Source organism: Balaenoptera musculus, chromosome 16, assembly GCF_009873245.2.
Source record: "Balaenoptera musculus isolate JJ_BM4_2016_0621 chromosome 16, mBalMus1.pri.v3, whole genome shotgun sequence".
Lineage (NCBI taxonomy): Eukaryota > Metazoa > Chordata > Mammalia > Artiodactyla > Balaenopteridae > Balaenoptera > Balaenoptera musculus.
Genome location: NC_045800.1, coordinates 80,658,428 through 80,680,084, shown reverse-complemented (window position 1 = coordinate 80,680,084; position 21,657 = coordinate 80,658,428). Strand labels below are relative to the sequence as shown.

The 21,657-nt window shown below is 47.1% G+C and overlaps 1 protein-coding gene across 2 annotated transcripts; it reads right to left on the bottom strand.

Moving 5' to 3' along the window:
- Nucleotides 1-241: 241 nt before the first annotated feature.
- Nucleotides 242-4,397, bottom strand: IRF2BP2 (interferon regulatory factor 2 binding protein 2). Of its 2 annotated transcripts, none has more exons than XM_036828498.1 (2): nucleotides 3,197-4,397; nucleotides 242-2,588 (listed from the first exon to the last, which is right to left on the bottom strand). In XM_036828498.1, exons 1-2 carry the CDS (start codon nucleotides 4,257-4,259, stop codon nucleotides 1,873-1,875), a joined length of 1,779 nt encoding a protein of 592 aa, XP_036684393.1. In that variant the 5' UTR covers nucleotides 4,260-4,397; the 3' UTR covers nucleotides 242-1,872. The 2 variants fall into 2 exon arrangements, with proteins under 2 accessions (XP_036684393.1, XP_036684394.1); XM_036828499.1 differs by having other exon boundaries at nucleotides 3,245-4,397.
- Nucleotides 4,398-21,657: the final 17,260 nt, after the last annotated feature.

Genomic DNA, 21,657 nt, shown 5'->3' with positions numbered 1-21,657 from the left:
GCTCTGAGTCATAGATACTCCAATTAAAAAAAAGTGTAACAACAAACTGGTTAATCATGCAAGTCTGTTTGCAATATAACAATGACGGGTAACATGAATTTGCACAGCATTAATAGGTGCGCTCATTAAAAACACCATGAAAAAAATACTGTATTTGGTGCAGTATCTGATTTTCAAGTGTTAATAACCCGACCATTAAAAAATATTTGAGCAATTTAAAAATGAAAGACAAAAACATAACTGAAGAAGGATCCAAAGTGGGTTAACAATCTATATTTTCAAATTAAAATAAAAGCTCGGTTGGGAACAATACACAGAAGTTGTAGCAGACCTGGAAGCCATGAACCAGCCTAATTCGAGGGCCAAGTTACAAACACCTGAACATGAAAGGATTTGAAGTAGTGTTCCTGTCAATGTTAAATCATAACAGCACAGAAGAAAAACCAGTATCACTGTGAGACAACTATTTCTAATAACTGATGATTTATTGGTTTAAAAAAACTCATTTTACTGATGCAAAATAGTAATCAAAAGAAATTAGTTTACAAAACGTTTCTAAAAATAGTTTGAGAGGTGGGGCCTGTCTATTATGTAAAACTCTTTCTTTAATTTTCACTAGTTTATCATTTTTGTCCAGAAGAACAGTATTATTCACTTGGTATTTCAAACACATGTAAGAAGGAAATTACAGGTTTCCTCCACCCCCATTTGGGCTGTCACTGATATGCCCACGGGCAGTCCTGGCAGCACCCTGCGCTGTTACTGCCATTGTACCATACTGTATTTAGCGCTCACTACAAACAGGGTGTAGGTGATCATATCAACAGCAATGGGGCTACAGGTAAATGATAAAACAACAAAACACAGAACAGAAACGAAACCAATCCCACAATCTCCAAGTTCACCTGGACTTCTCTTTCGACTCTCTTCAAAGGAAAACGACCACAGCCAACGACAGACAGAGCGCTCCAGGGTGTTTCGAAAGATCAAGTGGCGCTGCAGAGCCAGGCTCCACGCAAAGATGGCAGTGCCATCTTGTCCTCACCACCAGCCGTTATCACTGCCTCGAGTCACTGGATTGTGTATTATGCAACCGACTAGCATGCAGCATGGTCATCTTACAACTGATCACATGGGCCATGAACAGTGGTCAACTTTGCCTTAACACACAAAAAAATATCGCCCCCCGCCCACCCCCGCCCAGTCCTGAAAACCTCTCAGCAGCAACTCTCAGGCAGTCTTCAACAGCCCAACAACTGAACTTTAAGAACAAAATCCACAATCGAGAAAGATTCAAAATCGATTTCCTGTTACTCTCAAAGGACAACGTTTGGGGGGAAACTCGGTGACATTTCCCAGTGGCATGCCCACTTCACAACAGTGCCCCTTTCGCTCATTTCCTTTCCGTCTCCACCACTTGGCCTCCAGCCTGAGAAAGGGGCCAGCAATAAGGAATAACAGACAGTAAGGCAATCTTACAACGTCAGAAAATGTATTTGGCTTTTTTTTTTTTCTTTTTAAAATAAGTGCATACAAATACAGCTAGAAGCGTTTCTGATTTGCCAAGTGCTCTAAAAAAGCAGCGCAAGTCACAGCCTACATTGAACGGTAACTGTCACCAGGATAATAAAGCACAAAGATATGCTAATAACGTTAACAAAAGAAGAAAATGCTTTTATAAGTACATACCTTTTGTCGTCAAAAAGAAAAAAAAAATAGAAACACAATGTATTCAAAAAAATCAAAATTATACAGCCATGTTTATGAAGTCTACATTTCCCTTGTCTTGGATATATATATATGTGGAGATATATACACAATTCAAGCAGTTTTAGTTAAAGGTAATCATTGGGTTTTTCTGAAACCGGAAAGTCACGAGTCTCTCTCTTTTTTCACTTTCACATCTCCAGCAAGGATGGTTGCAATCTCCCCTTGCATGAAGGCCCAGGGGACATTGGAGCCCACAAGGGGGCATTTTTCCCCACTGGGACAATAGACCTCTCCACTGGCTCCCTGCTGTTTGATGCTTTGTCTGGAGCAAGGGAAGCAGAACTTGTGCGAGGGGACGGATGGGCACTGCACGAAGTGGGTGTCCTCCAGCCGCTCGTGGCAGAGGGTGCAGCACAGCGGGGCGCTGGCCGCCAGCGAGGAGTCCGGGAGGCTGGCGGGGTGCACGGGCTCCAGTCCTCCTGTGCTGCCTGCCCCCTGGCCGCCCACCTCTCGGGGGCCCAGCCTTCTTTGGTTCACAGAGGACGGAGAGGGTGGGCTCCCGCTGTTCCTCCTGGTGGTGGAGTGCACCTGGCTGGCATCTTTCGAGGCATGACTGCCCCCCGCATTGTCTGCTACCAAGATTAGGGCTGCCATGGGGGACTGGCCGTTCTGGGCCGCTTCAGGCGGTGTGGTCCGGTTGGAATGAGGTGAGGCAGTGGGGGGCGGCGGAGACACAAAAGAGGATGTAGGAGTAATGGGGATCTTGAGCCCTTCTGTGGACGTGGACAGCCACGGCTGTGCCTCTCCATTGATCTTAGGCGGCCCGACTTCACCTTCTGGTTCTGGAGAAGGCTTCCTTTTCCTTGCTGTTCTTGCAACTGGAAGAACAAAGACATAAGAGGGGAAAAAAGGGACGTAAATGAACGTGCGCTGAAAACGATCTTTTTTTTTTCTAACACATAACAAAACTCCCCGAAGAATTTATCTTCTCTAAAAGCTGGTCCATAAAAACTCACGGGAGTTTCAAGAGCACGTGCAACTTAAACCACTTGGACGGGGCTCTGAGGCAGCCTAGCAATTAAAAAAAAAAAAAAAAGCCACAGAAAATGGCCCCGACAGCGCTGCCTGTTTTCCCATAGGCCTGCCTGTCCCCAGACTGCACTGTGCACCTGACGGTTAACGTCCCCCCCGCGCCACGCACACACAGGTTAAAAGGTGACTGGTGCCCTCCTGCTCACAGCCAGGAATGTGCTGGGAAAGGAAAGCCCTGTGTCGCTGCCTATCAGCCCGTCTGACTCATCTCTGTTATGCTGCTTCAGCACAGGAACACGTTGCCACTAAGCACTGGTTCCGCCTCGGGCAGATCAGGAAGTTGGGTGTTTGTTGTTTCTGGGCCGGGGGAGAACGGCGAATGGGAAGAGCACCCCTCCTCGGCTCTCCGTCCCCGGCTCGCCCCTAGATCCCCTCGCTCCACAGCCGCCCCTACCTGCTTTAGACCCGTTGGCCCCGTTGGCCTCGAAACCCAACAACCTGCCTGCAGTCAGGGCCGGCTCCTTCTTAAACTTGCTCTCGAAGGGCCCCGAGTGGCCGTGCTGGTGCAGCGCCAGCAGCGTGTCTCGCACGGTCTTGGGCCGGTTGACCCAGTCCTGCTCGCCGGGCCCGCGGCCTTTGCCCGCGCCCTCGGTGCCCAGCTCGGCCGCCCCGGCCCCCGAGGACAGGCTGTCGGCCGGGCCGCGGTGCGAGCCCGCCGGCGGCTGCTTCTCCTTGGCCGCCGCCTCGCGCTGCTCATGCTCCGCGGCCGCGCCGCTCGACACGGACGCCGGCCGCTTGTGGGCGCCCAGTTCGGCGGGCTGCGCCGAGCCCAGGCCGGCGGCCGCGGCCCCGGACACGGCGGCCAGCGAGGCGGCGGCGCGGCCGCCCAGGCCGAGCGCGGCGGGCAGCGGCGTGGCCGAGCCGTTCATGAGCGGCACCAGGGTGGGAGGCACGGCGTGGCCGCGCCGCGGGTTCGGGCTCTGGCGGTTCAGCTCGGGCGGCTCCTCCAGTTTGGAGAAGCCGTTGGGCACCAGGATGCCATTCACGGGCGGCGGCTGCGGCGTCGGCGGCTGGGCCAGGCTCGCGGCCGGGCGGCTGCCGCCGAAATCAGAGCCCAGGCGCGGAGGCCGCTCGGCCGCGGCGGCCGCCAGGGGGTAGCGCTCCAGGGCCTGCGGGGCGCGCGGGGCGGCCTCGGGGCCGCCGTGGCCGAGCGGCGGCGGCTGTTGCTGCTGCTGCTGCAGAAGGAGATCCTTGGCCGAGAGCGGCGGCGGCTTGGCGGCGGCCGGGGCCGCGGCGCCGGGCGGGGAGCGGCCCTCCGGGAAGCAGCCGTGCGCCCGCTTGAGCTGCCGCGCCGTCTCGATGACGAACTCGACGCGGTCGGCGCCCTCGTAGTTGACGCAGCCACGGCACACGGGCTCGGTGAAGTCCCAGATCATGGCCCAGGGCATGCGGGGCAGGTCACACAGGTAGCACGACTGCCGCCGGGACGCGGCCGCCACCGCCACCGCCGCGGCCATGTCCGAGGAGCCCGCGGCGCCGGAGAAGGAGGAGGCGGAGGAGGAGGAGGGGGGGGCGCCGCCGCTCCCCGCCGGCACCACGCGCGCCCTCCTCCCCCCCCAACCCCGCGTCTCTCCCACCAGCGGCGGCGGCCGCAGAGGCGGCGGCGGCAAAGCCCGCGAAGGCTCGGCGCCCGCGCAGCGCCCCCGGTGCACGAGGGGCGGCGGGCGCGGGGCGAGGGGTTGCAGCCGCGGCAGCACGTCCCCCCGGCCTGCGCGGGCGCGGGCGGACGGCGGGGCGGCGCGGCGCGGCGGGCGCGGCGGCTGGGGCTCGGCCGGGGCCGCGGCGGGCCTCCAGACCGGGGCAAAGACGGGCCGCGCGGGCGCGGGGGAGCGCAGCAGGTCGCGGCGGCGGCCGGCTCGAAGTGTGGGGCGGGGGGCGGGGAGCCCGGGGGGGCGGGGGGCGGGGGGCGGCCGCCGGGGCAGGCTCAGCCCGAGCGGCGGGGCATGCCGCGCCGGGGTGGCGGCGGCGGCCGGGCGGCGCGGAGCTCGGGCGCGGCGCGGGCCACGGGTCGCTCCGCTGCTCTCTCACAGCTCCTGGCGTCGCCGCTCTCCAGCGCCCGCGTCAGCGCCCAACCCGCCTCAGCTCCGCCGCCGCCGCCGCCGTCGCTGCTGCTGCTGCCGCCGCGGCCGCTCCACTTCTACAGACTTGATTCTTCGACAGCCTCGCAAGGCGCCTGCGCGGGCCCCCTCCCCTCGCGCGCGCGCCCGCCCTCCCCCGCGCCCTCCCCCTCCCCCCGCCGGAGATCGAGCGCTGCCGGGAGAGCCGGCTCTGCGGCGCCCGCCTGCCCGCCCGCCAGCGCCGCGGCCCGTGTCCCCGACGTGAACGCGTGGCTGGCACGGCTTGCCTTCCTCCACCCGCTCGGCTACCTCGACTCCTCGGGCCGAGTTCCCCCCCCCTTCAGGTCCGTTTGGGACAAACCGTGCTAACACTCATGTTTTGAAAAACAGGTCACTTTGTAACTTGGTTTTGTCCGTAATCTCTCGCGCATAGGGGCTTTTAAATCAAGCGTGGTTCACATTTTGTACAGAGCTTTATTTATTTGAACTCTTCGGTAAGTGCTTTTACACTCGCATGTGTCTTGGGAAGGACACAGGCGCCGCCGGTCCCCTGAAGTTTTCCTAAGAGGAGGGTGTGTGCTCGCAAGCCTAGGACCACGTCCGCCCGCCGTTTCCCGGAGCCCTTCCGGGAGGGAGCGGGAGCGGGAACGCCGCGCGATGGGGCCCTCGCAAACACGGAGTCGTCCCCTCGGTCTTCGGCCCACCCTGCTGCCCGGCTCAGGTCCGCGCGGCGGGCGCGTGACGTGGGCGCGGGGCCGCGGGCCGCGTGCGCCGCCGTCTCCGAGTGCGCACGCTCCGCGCGGACGTGACTCGGCGCCGCTGGCACTGGCGGCCCCATTGAACGAATGCACATTCCAGGGATCCAGGGTCAGCGGCCCGCGCGTCCGCGTCACCGCGCAGGCTCCGCCCCCCCGCCCGCGACTCTGGGGCTCCGGGCCCCGCCCCCAGGGCCAACCTCGGACTCGAGGCGGCGCGGGGCGCGGGCACGAGCCGCGGTGCGGTCCGCGTCCGCCGTGGGGCTGAGCCGCTGGCCGGCCGGCGGGGGGCGCGGGGCCCGGCTGTTCGCGGGCTTCCTCGGCCGGCGGTGGGGCAGGGGCGGCCTCGCGCCCACCGCGCAGCCCAGGCTGGGCTTGGGTGGGTGCAGAGCCGCCTGGCGCGAAGTCGAGGTGTGGCCGCGGAGCCGGCCAGGCCCGCCGCGCTCTGTCACCGTTGGCAGCCGTACACGGTGCCCAAGTGAAGTGAGCACTTGAGTTTCACACTTTTATCGGGAGGAGGAGCTGGCGTGTGTTATGGTAAATCACTTTTGGCTGGTCGTTAGTCTTAACTGACTAATAGACGCGAGCTTAGTCACTCTCAGTTGGGACTTTTACACTTCAGCTCTGGAAGGGCGGCCTCCGGAGCTTCCTTTGTTGGAAAACAGGCCCACATCTCTCCCTGAGACTGGAAAGAGCTGGTTAAGTGTGGGAAGAACAGGGTACTAATTATATTATCTTTCCTACAACTGGATTGGTAGGTGGAGAGAGAGGAAAAAAATCCTGCTGACGTTTCTTTCTAGTTGCTGCTGTTGAAAATGCTAGGGCGCCTCAAAGGATTAACCACAAGGAAGAGGAAGAACACTCCTAGAGAAACAGCGGAGGGAGCTGCTTTAAGCACATGAAAAAACCTGTTCGAAAATGGCACAGAAAATGTAATGCCACACCAAAATGTTTCTGCAGGCGAAGCCTGCACGACTTCTCATGGGGATTTCCAGAGAAGGTGCGCCTGCCCTAGAGGTCTCCCCATCTGTTCCCGGATATTGCCCTGCAATTACAATCCTGCCCCACCCTCTCCTAGCTGGGAGAATGGGACCCCGGTCCCCAGCAGCTGGTGCCAGTGGATTTGGCCACACCTGGTCCTTGCTGTTGCGCCTCTCTCGCAGGACCTGTCACTCTCCTTGGAGGCCCTGAGCCGCTCATTGTAGCGTGTGACTTCACCTACTAGGCCACTGCCCGGAGGGGATGAGGCCCAGTCTCTGTGCTGCAAGAGATGAGCCATCTCAACACCCCCAAGAAATGGCCCCCCTAGGCAGGGATGGAAGTATTAAAAGAAAACAACTCGGGGTTAGAGCCACGGCCTAGCTTTACTCATTTACCTGCGAGCAGGCACCGTAATACCCTCGTGGGAAAGCCGATGGCTCCCTCCCAAATAGAAACACCGAGATCCAAATTCTGCCTCGAGAGGTACTAAGTAAGGATTTTTGTAGAGCAGAGCTTTTCTTCTCCAAGTGAAGAGCATTTCCTTTTTATTTTACACTACCAGTTCAATGTCGAAACTCAGTTGTTGTAACTTCCCTAACGAAATGCCCGCTAGAAAATGGAAAGGCTGTTCTAGTTCTGGTTTCTTCTGCCATAAAAGGATCCGGGGTCAAGGGGGTTAAGGCTGGCCCTGGATCCAGAGCAGCAATTCCTTGTATTGTATCAAAAGTCTTTCATGCTGCCTGGCCTTTCATGTAGCTCCGAAGCAGCTTTATCGATGTATGCTAAGTAAACAGAGCTTTGTTTTCGTCTCCCACCCACCGCCCTCCCTCCCGGCACAGACTGGAGTTGGATCCCTTCCAAAGCGGCTGCTGCAGCAGTTAGAGCCGCCTGCTCCGCACACAGGAGCAGGGTTTCTAGGGTGAGGCAATGCGTCTGCAATTCGCAGAGACAAGGCAGGAATTGTAATTGTAGTTCATCATGTGATGACTTATGAAAGAGGAAGTTGGTATGTTTTAGTCACGTAGACTCTGCCCTCTTGCTTAAAAGGCTCCGGGTCCTCTCAAAAGGGAATTATGATCCTCTTTGCCACTCCGAGTCAAGGTCACCGGGTTGGCTGCAGTGTGCTCCTACACGTTCATACACGGACAGGCAGGCAGATGCCCCGTGAAGTGTTGGTGGGGCAGTGGATTGAAGTTGGCTTTTAACCAGAGCACTGAAATGCTGCAATTTGTCTTAAGAAATATTCTGTGGGGAACACTCCTGCTGAGACTAGAAGAAGCAACAGTCTTTTCCAGCTCGAATTTCTTAAGATTGAAAAAAAAAAAAATCTCAGTTTACAAGCAAAAGGAAAGCCATTCAGTATGATATTCTCAAAAGCTGGCATAAAGGAAGTGATTGGAAGGTAAACCAAAGGGAGCAGTTCTAAGCAGTAGCTCAATGGGTGGAACAAATCTGACCCCTTCCCTGAGATTTACATGGGTTTCCCCTGTGTGAGCATTAAACATCTAAAATCTGAATGTGGTCCCCTGAGCTGACTCCAGTTGAGATGCTCTTGTTAACACACCACAGCCCCGTACTGGCATTCGACAGGGCAGCGTAAAGAAATGGTTCTTAGCAGAGGACCTTGATGGAACTCTGGGAGGGCTGCGACCCCGTGCCCCCAGCAGTGTGTGGGTGCTGTCCAGGACGTGGTATTTCTAGGGACTACTGAGTTCCTACGCGTCACCCTATATCCACATGCGGAATCACAGCCTTCATTCTTCGGAGTGCAGTTTCTATTAATAGCACGATGTTGCAACCATACTGAAGCTTCTTAAACTCTGACCCTGGCATATTTGGAGGAGAAAAAAAATGCAGCCACATGTCATCCGGATTTCTGTGGCTACCATCCTAGACTCCCGGTACTTGGCCAGAAGTAAGACTTCTGGAAGAGTAAGTAAGACTGGAGGAGCATGTGTGATATTCAGGGCTTTCCACTTTGAAAAAGTTATAAATACATATTTGAACATATTTGTTTATATGAACACATCCACACATACTATGGAGAGTCGTGACATACAGGAACCTTCTGGAACAGATATGAGCGCCTTCCTTCTAAGCAACAGCATTTTACGAGACAATCCTACTGGTTTTCAAATTGCAAATATGCTATTTTAGAAATACTTCCCCTCTGTTTGACCTCTCCCTGTAGCCTACCCACCCTGTGTGCAGAAAGCATTCAGATATTAAAAAGACTTTTGCATGTGGAGGAGATAAACTCTCTGTGGAGGGTCTAAGAATCAGGCCAAATAAAATCACAGGAGCTCTTAATCATCCACATATCATACACAGAAGCTGTTCGTCCCCAGCCTATGTGTGAACATAGGTACAGGTCCCCATTGAGAGTAAAATTTGGGGCCTTGAGGTAGGTTAGCTACTAACTGTGTCAGAATTTAAAGAGCTAAGTGAAAAATACAGACAAAGGAGAGATGGAGGTCACACACTCGCTCAGTCTGCAAGGAAATTTGGAGGAGAACTGGAAGGAATTCAACAGCCATTTGATGCCAGAACCCTCCTATTGACTTTTTGGAAAGAGCATGATGAAATGCACTTTTCTGGAATAATATCTGGAGGCGGGTTTAACTTATATTTAAGACACTCACTAAAATCCTTTAAACAATATCAGTAGGAAGACCCTGACAAAATAACGAACTAACCTCTCGGATAATGTTTGAAAAAAATAAAATGGTAAATTTTCTCTCATTAGCTTGCTTACTTAAAAAGGTAACTTTCCTACTGCACATTCAGTAGTAAGGGAACTGAAAAAAACAGAAGATGTTACAGTTCTAAAAGGTCAAGCATGATGGGATAGCTTTGCGTTTATTATTGCTTTCGTATGGACATTCAGAAAAGTTGTTTCGAGCATAAATTTTGTTGTCATCCTTTTTCAGAAGCTAAAAACCTAAGACAGTGAAAGATTAAGTGATTTGCCTATTGTAACATGAAAGGTGAGTACCAAACTGAAATCCAAGTATGAGTATTTTTGTCTAACAATATAGTCTAGAACATTCTGTTTACATTTTGCATTTCAGTAAAACGTGATCACAGTTTAGAGGTCTAGAAGAAGAATGTTAACATTTGTGAGTGTTAACAAAAAGAGTGTTAAGATTTGCCTATCTATATCTGTATTTATAGGAAACAAGAACATTCTAGTATAGTTCATAGGACAGGTGATCCAAAGAAAACAGATAGAGGGATATGGTAGAGTTGAGAGATGCCACCGCGCCATGCCTCGTATGGGACTTCTTAAATGGCAAACCATTTTGCACTGGTGAAACTTAGAATTTATGAACCATAGATTAAAAATTGATCTTAGGTGTTTGGATACAAAAATTCAGTTCTGGGATTTAGTTGAGTGAGGAAATGGTTTGGTCACTCACCAAATTGGAATACTGTACCTCCAATTCTTTATGCCCTATTTCCTTGCAAACAAAGAGAAAAGTCTCATGAAATCATTTAATTCCTACTGTAGGCCTCCAGTTCTGGCTACTTTGCACGCAGGCAGGTAAATACACCGTGGCTACAAGGCACTGAAAAGAAAAAACCATGGAGTCAGATATTTCATAGAATTTCATCGTTGTAAAGGGGCTGTAGGAAGCACAATGATCATAATTTATTCACATAAGCTTTCACTGTTATTGTTTGTATTTCTTATGAGATAGACGTTAGCCAATATGAACTAGGTTGACTTTCTCTTGACAAGGTGCGAATATATTTTGCGAAAGAATGCCAATCAGCAGGAAAATTTGGCCTTTACCAATGGAGTTTCGATAATCTGTGCTGGTGACTGACTTGCTGTGGTCTAATGTGCTTTAGCAAACACACACAAAGTAATGTCATTTAAAATAGTTATGTGTATAGGTGATAGTCCAATGATATGTAAAGATCCAAACAGTAACAATAAACTTTTCTCCAAACTTTGTTTTTTGGTCAGTTTTATGTGCAAAGGAGATACAGAGAACTCCCTGCAGAAGGAAAAAAGGAAGGAAAGTTTAAAAGACTAATTGTGGGCTGTAATTTATTAATTGGAGTGAATGTCTGTATGCATTGGCACATCTGTTCCTGGGCCCACATGGTACTACGTCTTTGCCAAGGGGAGTGCAAAACCGTGGAGAGAATTAAGATTCACACTCAGAATTGAAGTTCATACCGGGAAGAAGGAAACCAAATACATGGGAGCAGATAGCCTAGGTTTGAGCCCTAGAAAAAGACCACTGGTGGACAGAAATAGAAAAATAGATTTCCTAAAGTGACTGCCTAAATATAGTGTGTTTACTAAAAAGCTTGTCACAGACAGCTGAAATGCAAATACAAATGAACTTTGATGGGCTCGTTAGCAAGCCTCAGGTCTTCGAGCAAATTCCTGAGTGATAAAGTTGGTTCTGAAACATGCCTGGGAATTAACACATGTGAACTTCCTAGGAGTTTTTATCTCTTAGCATTTAAGAAGTAGCTAGATTGTGAACATTTTTCAGACTGCTTTTATTCTTTCGGTCTATCTATCTATCTTATCTATCTACCTATATTTGCATTAGCAGAGCAATTCATCTTTTTTTTTTTTTAAGATTCTCTTTTTTTTGATGTGGACCATTTTTAAAGTCTTTATTGAATCTGTTACAGTATTGCTTCTGTTTTGTGTTTTGGTTTTTTGGCCGCGAGGCATGTGGGATCTTAGCTCCCCGACCAGGGATTGAACCCACACCCCCCCTGCATTGGAAGGCGAAGAAGTCGTAACCACTGGACTGCCGGGGAAGTCCCCCAATTCATTATTCTTAACGATGATTAAGAAGACATCACTGTCTGTTTACTTTATTAATTTGGTAAACTGAGGTACCAGCACAGTAAGGAACTTGCCTTGAGACAAAGAAATGTACAGTAGAACAACAGCTAGAATTCAGGTTTCCCAAACTGCAGTTCTTTCTTTAGCCCACTGGTGGGCTACCTCCTATTTCTATTTCCTTCACAGGTTCTGTTTTACATACATGTACATATCTGTACAGGAGATGGCTGTGGGACCATAGGTTCTCTTCAAGCAGCTGGCATGTGACCTGAGGCGGATCAGTGGGGCACTCTGGGCCCATGTCTTTCTTGAGCGGAAGAGGGCATGTTGAACTTGATGCCATTTCTGCTCTGACCCTTCATATGGTGGGTGGGGGTAATGGAAACAAGGAGAACATGGTAAACCCAAGCCCAGTGTTCTTCTGACACATATGGGACCACAGAACAATGCAGAAAAATGACTGCAAGTGCCTGCCCATTATTTGGGGGCATTGTGCCGTCAAATAAAGTTGTGAGGTTAAATGGCTACCAGATCATCACATCATCTGAGAACATGATGGCTGCTTGGTTTGGGCTCAGATCCCAGGCTAGGAGTGTCTAAACCACAGTCTATACTTAGTTTAAGTTAGCCAGGGCAAAAACATCTGTATCAGCATTAATATGCCCAACTAAAGTGTCTCAAGGCTTATGGAAAACGTTTCTTTCCACAAGAGACTGCCTTATTTTATATATATATACACACACACACACACACATATATATATATACACACACATACATATATATATGATGGGCAAAGACAATATAGTATCCACAGGCCTTTCAGATTACTCAAGAGGGCCACAGCTGAAGAAAAGAGAAGAAGAAGAAAAAAAAAAAAAACAGTTCAATACACTGACAGGCATTTGGCTGAATAGGTCAGCAGGATGTGGAAACTTGTTTTGAGGTTTTTTGTGTTCTCACCCAGGATTCCACTGATTAATAGCTGTGTGGCTTCTTTGCTGGCCATATACTGAATTTATGAAGGATACTGTGAGAGTAAGTTCTAGGAATTCTGATGTTTTGAAATTTGTTGGGACTTTGTTAACTATAGTGAAATGTTGCATTCGTGACTTTCTATATGACTTTCGTTTTTTTGGTTATGATTATGAAAACTTAATGATGTTTCTTCAGTTCTGTGTATTTCAAAAATGGGGGTGGTGGGAAGCATGTATGTGTAGATGTTCTTTCATTTCAACTATTCTTCAAAAACGAAAAAAAACCAAGTTCTTTACTTTTCATATAAAGATGACTCGATTTATTTTAAAATGAGTGCTACAGAATCAGACTTCCAGATTCCATGAATTCAGAGTGTGGAAAAGGATAAGCAGCCCCTTTTAGCTGTAACAGGAGACATTCTTTTAAAAGCTTGGAATGCTGAAGCCCTCTTACACTGAAAACATGTCAGGACATGCCTTTTTGGGATACCGTCAAGTGGTTTAGGCTCAGAATTCTACATTCTGTACTTTTGAAGTTGTTTTCTGTTGGCAGATGACTTCTTGATTATTTTCACGTGGTGAGTGTTCAGGCCAACCTCTCCTCTTCCAAGTAATTAAAAAAAAAAAACATACTCTGTGAAGTATCCATACTTCAGCAAAAGTTGTGGTTGTGTGAGTGCTAGGCTTATAATGATCAATCCTCTGAGCCTTGCCACAGTTCGTAACAAAAGTCAGTTCAAAAATCAGACACACACTACCTAGAATGCTTTATTCTGCAAAGCTCACTCCTGATTCCTAAAAGTGTTGCCATGTTAAGGAATGAAAAATTACAGTGACTGTGAAAAAGTTTTCACCTTTAAGGAGCTCTCGTTTCCCTAGTAAAATTAAACAGTAATTTCCATTCCCCTCAGTTCCTTTTTGGACCAAGGCTGGGAATGGATTAAGGGGCAAATAAATGAATGGACCAAGTCAGTGGGGGGTTTCCTTCTCCTGCCTCAAAAAGGTGCGGCTTCCCCCCCTCCGCAGGCAGGAGGTACAAGTTAGATGCAAGCCAGTTCTCCCGTCCCCTAGAGCCTCTATTTTTAGGCAGTTCTGATTCAAGGATTGGAGAATTGCACTAAATTAGATACTGTACAGCATGGGCCTGGTTAAATTAAACGCTCTGCCCCTCCTCACCCCTCACTCTGACCACCAGGAGTTCATTTCTCAGGCGCTACTATATATGAGTCCCAAACAAAGGGAGCCCACTGAAAACCCCGTCCATATTTGCCTTACCATAGACCACATGGTAGTAGATGTTTTCCTATTTCTTGAACACCAGCAGGATTCTCAACATGCCCCAGGACAGAGAGGCATGATCTTGGGTGATGGTTAAAAAAAAAAAAAAAGGGACTTCCCTGGTGGCGCAGTGGTTAAGAATCCGCCTGCCAATGCAGGGGACACGGATTCAAGTCCTGGTCCTGGAAGATCCCACATGCCACAGAGCAACTAAGCCCGTGCGCCACAACGGAAAGTAACTCCCGCTCGCCGCAACTAGAGAAAGCCTGCGCGCAGCAACGAAGACCCAACACGGCCAAAAAAAAAGTTAAAAAAAAAAAAAGTCATCTCATTCCACTTTGTGAGAATTCTTTTTTAATTGTGTGTTTTATTGGGACATTTCCCAGAGATATGCAGTGAGAAACTAGCCTGGAAAAAGACAAACAGGACAGGCGTAACAGAGTCAGAACTCTTTTAAAATACTTCGTTTTGCAGACCAAGAAAACAACCTGTAAATCTTTTTTACGCTTTTATTATGGTATATAAATTATGACATTTTAGGTGAAGCCGATAGAGCTAGCATAGGCAAGAAAGTCAGTTTCTTTTTTTAAGCTTTCCATGGGTAGTATGATTTAAATAATTCTGTGGTAGAACTTCAACACCTCCGATTGAGCACTTTTGTTTACGAAGTAAGAACAGTAATCCTCATGTTAAAAGGTAGTGTTGCTGCCCTAGACAGCAGATGGTGTTATTAAACACACAGGCAAAGCCTAAGGTCATCAGGAACTAACAATTAACCAGAAATACGATCTGTCACAGTCGTTTAATGGGTAACCTACCAGATATATGCCACCTCTATTATCGTGAGGGTTGGGAGGTATATTGTTAAGCTTCAGAGCTGTTACACAATCGGTTTAGAAATATTGTCATTATATTCTTGTTTAAGCATTTCGTGAAACCAACAAACCAGAAAGAAAGTGAAAATCAGTGATTTCCTCATAATATTGCTTTCTCTTGCCTGCTTTTGAAAAATACTTTACTGATTCAGATTGCACAGTTTCATAGTGATCCCTGAATATTATTGGTCTCCCCAGACTAATACTGTCAGAATTTTGGATTTTCTGCTGCTAGTGTGGGTTGTTCTAAGACCTCTCTGCATTATCCAAGGCATCATTTTTGCCCCTGCAGATTTTGTAGTGTGAAAAGATTTCAAAGTACACAAGTACCAGCAGAGGGTTGGCTGGAAAAAACGGTAGTGCAGAGAAGGGGCAATGAGTTAGGGGTGAGGGGTAGTGGGAAGTGTAGTCGAAGACTTACTAGCAAGTAACGAGGACACTATTAAAATATGGAAGTGGGCTCAGTTTCTACGGTAAATCAAATATAAATATGTCAATAAAGTAAGAGCTTTGTACATACAGCCCAATTCCTTGTGAGGGTTTTCCAAGGAGAGTTTGCCACAGAGAATGTGTGACCGGTTTCCTTTCCAGTTAGGGGTTTTGAGGATGAGGAACTGAATTCTAAATTCACTCGAAGGAAAAATAACCAACAGTGGCAGCAACCAAGTCTGAATCACAAAGAACAAACTACTTGGTTAGAATTAGGAAAAGTGAACCTTGGCCCGGTGGCCCGAACTCCAAAGGGTATCAGAGAGTTGTAACTCCAAACGTTGTATCAACCAATCTGAAAAACAGCATCTGGAAAAGCGAAAACATCCCCAGTGCCCCAGGTGAATAGAAGATGAACAATGGAAAACAGGGTCCGGAGGTCACTGGCTAATCCGAGTAAATAAGTGGGTGGATTCTAGTCTTCCAGCAAAAACTGCTTTAATTTCCCTGCTGTTGGGTTTGGTGAGGAGCTCTGAATCACAGAAAGTGCATGCTAATAAGAATGTTTTTCTTATACAGTTTCACATATCTAAATATGTTTATTTACATTTCTCCAAATTTAAACTGAATAAGGAAAGCGCAGCATCTGAGGGCACAGACGCCCAATTTGAGACCTTCATCTACAAGCTCAGGTAGCTTGATGTTTCCTTGTGGCCAGGACTCCTGCTGACCCTTCCAGCTGTCCTCAGAAAAGCCACTGAGCTACCCTTGGGTTGAATGAATGAGAACTTTCTGGAGAGTGGAAGACTGGTAGAGAGGTCCGGCTGGAAAAACATATGGCAGCAGAGGCAGAAAGAGCGCTTCAGGACCGGGAGCTCTGCAAAAAATGTCTGGAGGCTCAAGGCAGCCATTACAACCTAAGATCTTACTAAGCATGAAGGATGTTCTTACTTCTAGGACTGCCTCCAATGTACCTGGACCGCCCCTTGGGATGGTGCATGCAGGACGGCACCACCTCACAGCCCACCTCTGAGGCCAGGATTCCACACCCGCTACCCCCCCATCCCAGTGGAGCCCAGGAGATGTGCAGCTCATTGTGCCTCCCTGAAAGAAAACAAAGTTTGCAAATCACTGTAGACTGTTTTATAATAGGTAGGTCAGAAGGGAAAATGACTGTGGTAAATTCTCATCTTAACCGCACATGAGCTCAGCGCATTTTTGAGCTGCAGTGACATAGAGTAACCTCAAGGAGCAAACCCAGGCAGCCTGAGTTTCAGACCAAGACCCCATGAGGAGCTGAGATAGGTAAAGGCACAGCCTTGAGGTTTTACAGCAGTCCCTCCCTGCCCAACGTCATTTCCAAAACAATGGAAAGGAATACTTGATTTTCCATGTTAATTCTCCACAATAATCATCTCTTATTGCTAATAACCATTCATGTCTGTTACTGAGCTTTAAAAACATTCTATATGGAATGCTGTATCCCTTAGAAGAGATACATTAGGAGGTGATCATTCAGAATTATTTAAAAAAGAAAAACACTTTATAAAGTCTGTAATTTACAGGATTGTAAAAAAAAAAAAATAGTAAGTTCCTCTAGAATACTTACATAGTATTAGATCTTAAAAAATGCAACCAACACATACTTTTTAAAGATGCCCACAGATGGTATTGGAAAGGTAGACATATATACCTCTTTTAATCCTCAACTGTGGCATCCATAACGTAGCCAAAGCTGACACCACGATTTTTCTTCGACAGATAATAACTGTCTCCTTTCAACTTCTGTGATGGATGTTTCACCACCATTTTCCTTATGCTGCGGCAATTGTAGAAGCAGCAATGACTGTAGTCACAAAAATCAGGGCCTAATTTTATTACCCAATCATTATGACAATTACCCTCCCAGTTTCCTCTTTGTCCATGTACACACATTTCCAAAGCACGTATTCTCATTACCGGACACAGAAAGGCCAATAGGTCAGTTACACACACTCCAAGCTGATAAAGCAATGTCATTAACTTAGAATAAAAAAGAAGGAAATTACAGCCCTTTATGCTTAGGTTGTGTTTTTCCTCTTAGGAACTCAAAGCAAAAACCAAGATGCCCAATGTGTTTGTGTGTGTGTGTATATATATATGTATACATATGTATATAAAATATATATGCATACATTATTAGTATATTACTATATTATTATATATAATTATTATATATTATTAGTATGTTATTAAAATATATACTTTAAAAATAATGTGAGGTAGTATGTTATTGGTTCAGAATGAGCTTTCCATCCATCTCGAAAAAGGAGGGGAGACTACCTGGGCCTAATGGGGAAAAGCTTTGAAACTCCAGCATTTTCTAAATATCCAGAGAGAGAAAACAAATTCATTTCTTCTCAAGTCAAGCTTTCCTCTTCGCGGGGCATCGGGAATGCCGAGATAGGTATGCGCTGGAGACTAGCTAAATGTTTGTTCTTTTTAACGGATGCAGAGTCCCAGCTTCCCCTTGGCTGCCTGGCTCCCGTTCACACAATGCTAAGAACTCCAGATCCCTGTCTCCAGCCACTCTGAGGTTTAAGTCATGGGAGAATAACTCATGCTTCGCGGTGGGTGCCAGTTCTCTCTCTGTTGCCATATTACTATGTGAACACAGGCAAATTGCTTTTCTGTACTTCGCTTGCTTCTGTAAATTGATATAATAGCAACAACAACAAAACCAAGTGGCAAATGAATGTGAGATTTACTGATATGTCCAGAGACCACTCGGTGTGGGTAAATATCACCCAGCGGTTAGGAGTGCAGGGCCTGGAGGCAGAGAGCCAGGGCTCTCGTTCCGGTTCTGCCACTTTTACCAGCTGTGTGATCCTAGGCAAGTTACTTAAACTCTCTGTGCCTCAATTTCCTTACCTGCGAAATGGGTATAAGAACAGTACTTTCTGCAGAGGTTGATAGGAGGATTAAATGACATGAAAAGTACCTTGAACAGTGTCAGGCACACAGCACAACCCCATCAGCACTGGCTTTTGTCATGCCAGGTATTTCCAGACTAGGCTGAGGCAGGCGCTTGTTCTAAAACCAACCAGTTCTCTACCTCCTTCCTCCTCCTTCTACCTCCTTCCTCCTCCTTCTACCTCCTGTGACTTCAGGATCTTACTTGAGGAACAACCGCTGCTACTCAGCACCACTCCACACCCACCACTCCAGGAAGCAGTTATCACCCAAGCTGCCAATGACCTCATTTTGACCATCTCTAAGAAACGCTTATCTCTAATCCATTCTGAGTCATCTACCACTATCTCTCCTTGAATTTTCTTCTCACTTTTGGCTCTTAAAGTCATATCCTGGACCTGCTGAACTTAAAGAAGTTAAGAACTTAAGAAGTCCCCATGCATGTGTGTTCTATCTGGTCTCTGCTCACTCCCCACCAACCACTTTCCTCCAGGCCGGAGGTTTCAGTACTCAGCACACAGTAGATGTTCAATAAACGTGGTAGCACTGCCTTGAACTGCCACATTCAGGTACTTCCTCATCTCTGTCCCTTTGTGTCGGAGCCCTTGCTGCTCTTCCTGGAATCTCTGCTACAGTGAAGTAAACCCTTTAAGATCACCTGACTTGTTATCCATCCTTTTCTTCATTTGAGACTTGAAATTCTTCATAGTTAAACTGAACACTTTTCAAGTTTCCAATTTTTTTTTTTTTTTGATGGGGGACATTTTTAAGGTCTAAATTTTACTTTATTCGGAAAACAGTCTTAAGAATTAAGCCCCCAAACACCAAAACCACACACAACTCTTCTGAAAACAACTGCTCTTGGGATGTACAAGATGCCTATTAACAAGGAAATCACATTCTCTGAGAGGAAGAACCCCAGAATATGCATTTACAAAATAAAGTTTCTGTCTCAAACACGGTAAAGTATGGTAACTATTGGTTCAACCTCACCCTGAATCCCTGCAGCCACACAATTTCGTGCAGGGCGATTTCAATGGAAAAAAGGCTATGTACCTATGAGAATCAAGGTTAATTGAAATAATAGCTTATAACTTAAAAAAAAAAAAAGAGGCCAACCTCCCCTTAAAGCTACACACACATTTTCTGAAGTCAACTGTGCATGATTTTTTAAAAATTATTTTGGATTATTCACACCATTAGGCACAATAGGGTTCGTGACACTTTTAGGGACCCACGAAAATATTTTAATCTTAATTTCTTTTTTTAATTTAATTTTTTATTTTATATTGGAGTCTAGTTGGTTGTTGTTTTTTTTAATTAATTTATTTATTTTTGGCTGCATTGGGTCTTTGTTGCTGTGCATGGGCTTTCTCCAGTTGTGGCGAGCGGGGGCTACTCTTCATTGTGGTGCACGGGCTTCTCATTGCGGTGGCTTCTCTTGTTGTGGAGCACGGGCTCTAGGTGCACGGGCTTCGGTAGTTATGGCACACGGGCTCAGTAGTTGTGGCTCTTGGGCTCTAGAGCGCAGGCTCAGTAGTTGTGGCGCACGGGCTTAGTTACTCCGTGGCACGTGGGATCTTCCCGGACCAGGGCTCCAACCCGCGTCCCCTGCATTGGCAGGCGGATTCTTAACCACTGCGCCACCAGGGACGCCCTGGAGTCTAGTTGATTTACAATGTTGTGTTAGTTTCAGGTGTACAGCAAAGTGATTCAGTTATACATATACATATATCCATTCTTTTCCAGATTCTTCTCCCTTATAGGTTATTATAGAATATTGGGTAGAGTTCCCTGTGCTATAATCTTAATTTCTTTTAAAATCAGTAGGAAGAAAATAATATAACAATAGTGGATGTAGAATAATTAATTCAGTCTAGATTATATTTATGTTTGTACCACTGCAGTTGTAGGATATAATTTTTTAATGGTTTTTTTTTGGTAATGGAGGAAGGGACCCACAAAGGCAAAAATGCCCACAGCATTTCCAGGAATTACGAAAGTCATAATGCACCCCCTAGTAATGACAACTGATTTTGTTCAGGTTCATAAGTTTATAATAGGTATTCCTGGAATATTTTCATGTATACGTTGCCCAAGACTTTGTTTTTCTCGTTTTTTTCTGTTTCTGCTGAGCCCTCAGAGACCTCATCCATTTCATTGCTTTTGTTCACCGTCTACATGTGACTCCAACCCGAACTGCTTCCCTAGGTTTTAAGGCCCCGCTCAGATGGACTTCTCCATTCTGGCAACAATGCCCACCAAAGGCAACAGTGAAGGACTCTCTCCACCCTCCCACGAACTGCGTTTGCTGTCTTTGTCTTTTGTTCACACACTTCCGTTCATTCCATAGTTTAGGGGAATACTGTGTCCCAGGCACAGTCACCTTAGATATCCCCTGTCCCAGCCAAATTCAGCTTTCAAAGCTCAGGCCACGTCCCCATACACGTAGCCCCAGGTCCACCCATGATCACAGGTCTCTTTCCTCTGAACCCCCAGGGAGCTTGTAAACAGTGTCCTAGAATTTCCTCTTAGTTATATACGTGGCAGGGGATTTCTTGACTATGTTGTGTGTGCTATTTGTCTGAGTTTTGTGAAAGCAATGATCTTCACAGATGATCTACCTTTTTAGTCACCCAGCTGCACCTAACATCAAGCACAAGGCAGGGCTAGGGGTGCTGACCCACTGACGATTAATAATAACTGCTGTATTTCAAGGGCTTTCCGTACTCTGACCCAGACACTGATTGTGCTAGGCACTTTGTACACACTTATCTCTATGAGGTTGATATTATCATCCTTTTTTTATAGGTGGGGAAACTGAAACTCAGAGAGATTAAGAGACTTGGTGAAGTTTCCATAGTTTTTAAGTAGGTAAATTTGAATTTAAGTCTAAGCGTGATGTAATCAAAAATGGTGCCCTCAGCCTCTCTGTTAAATTAATACTACTTTTGGTTGATTTTTAAATATTCAGATCTATTCCTTCTCTTCCCAGTGTCAATTATGTTTGTTCTTTCTCTCCCTTCATTTTTTTTTTTGGCCGTGCCATGTGGCATGTGGGATCTTAGTTCCCTGACCAGGGATACACCCCCTGCATTGGAAGTGTGGAGTCTTAACCACTGGACCGCCAGGGAATTCCCTCTCCCTTCATATTTTTAATGATCCTTTCAGATCTCTGCATTTATATCAGAACGACTAAACCCTTCTAGAATCTCCCAGATGTTGGTTATTTGGTGATATATATATCTCTATATATTTATATATATATGTATATATAATAGTTGTAAGCATTGAGCTCACATGTGGATTCATCCATTTTTTCTCTCTTGCAAAGTAGTATATTCTATAAAGTGAACAAAACTCAAGATTAAAAACAAAGAAATTGATAAACGTACAATGGAAACAGAAATTGGGAACACAAAAGTAGTATCTCAGAATGAACACATTTTATGTTCACAACCAGGAATTCTTCAGTTGTGTTTGCGGTAATGTTAAGTCACTACTAGTATGTTTCTCTGTTGTTTTCTATATACTCCAATCTGGTTGAGTTTCTATAAAGCCTTAACATCAGATTATGGAGCACATCTAGACCATTAAAAAGCCTTCTATAACATTAAGAAAATAAAATAATAAATTAAAATTACATTGCTTAATTGCAATATAGTAATTTAATTTTAAGAACATTTTTTGGGCTGAGAACTCCTTGAGATATTTGTGGCGAGGCATCCCAAAG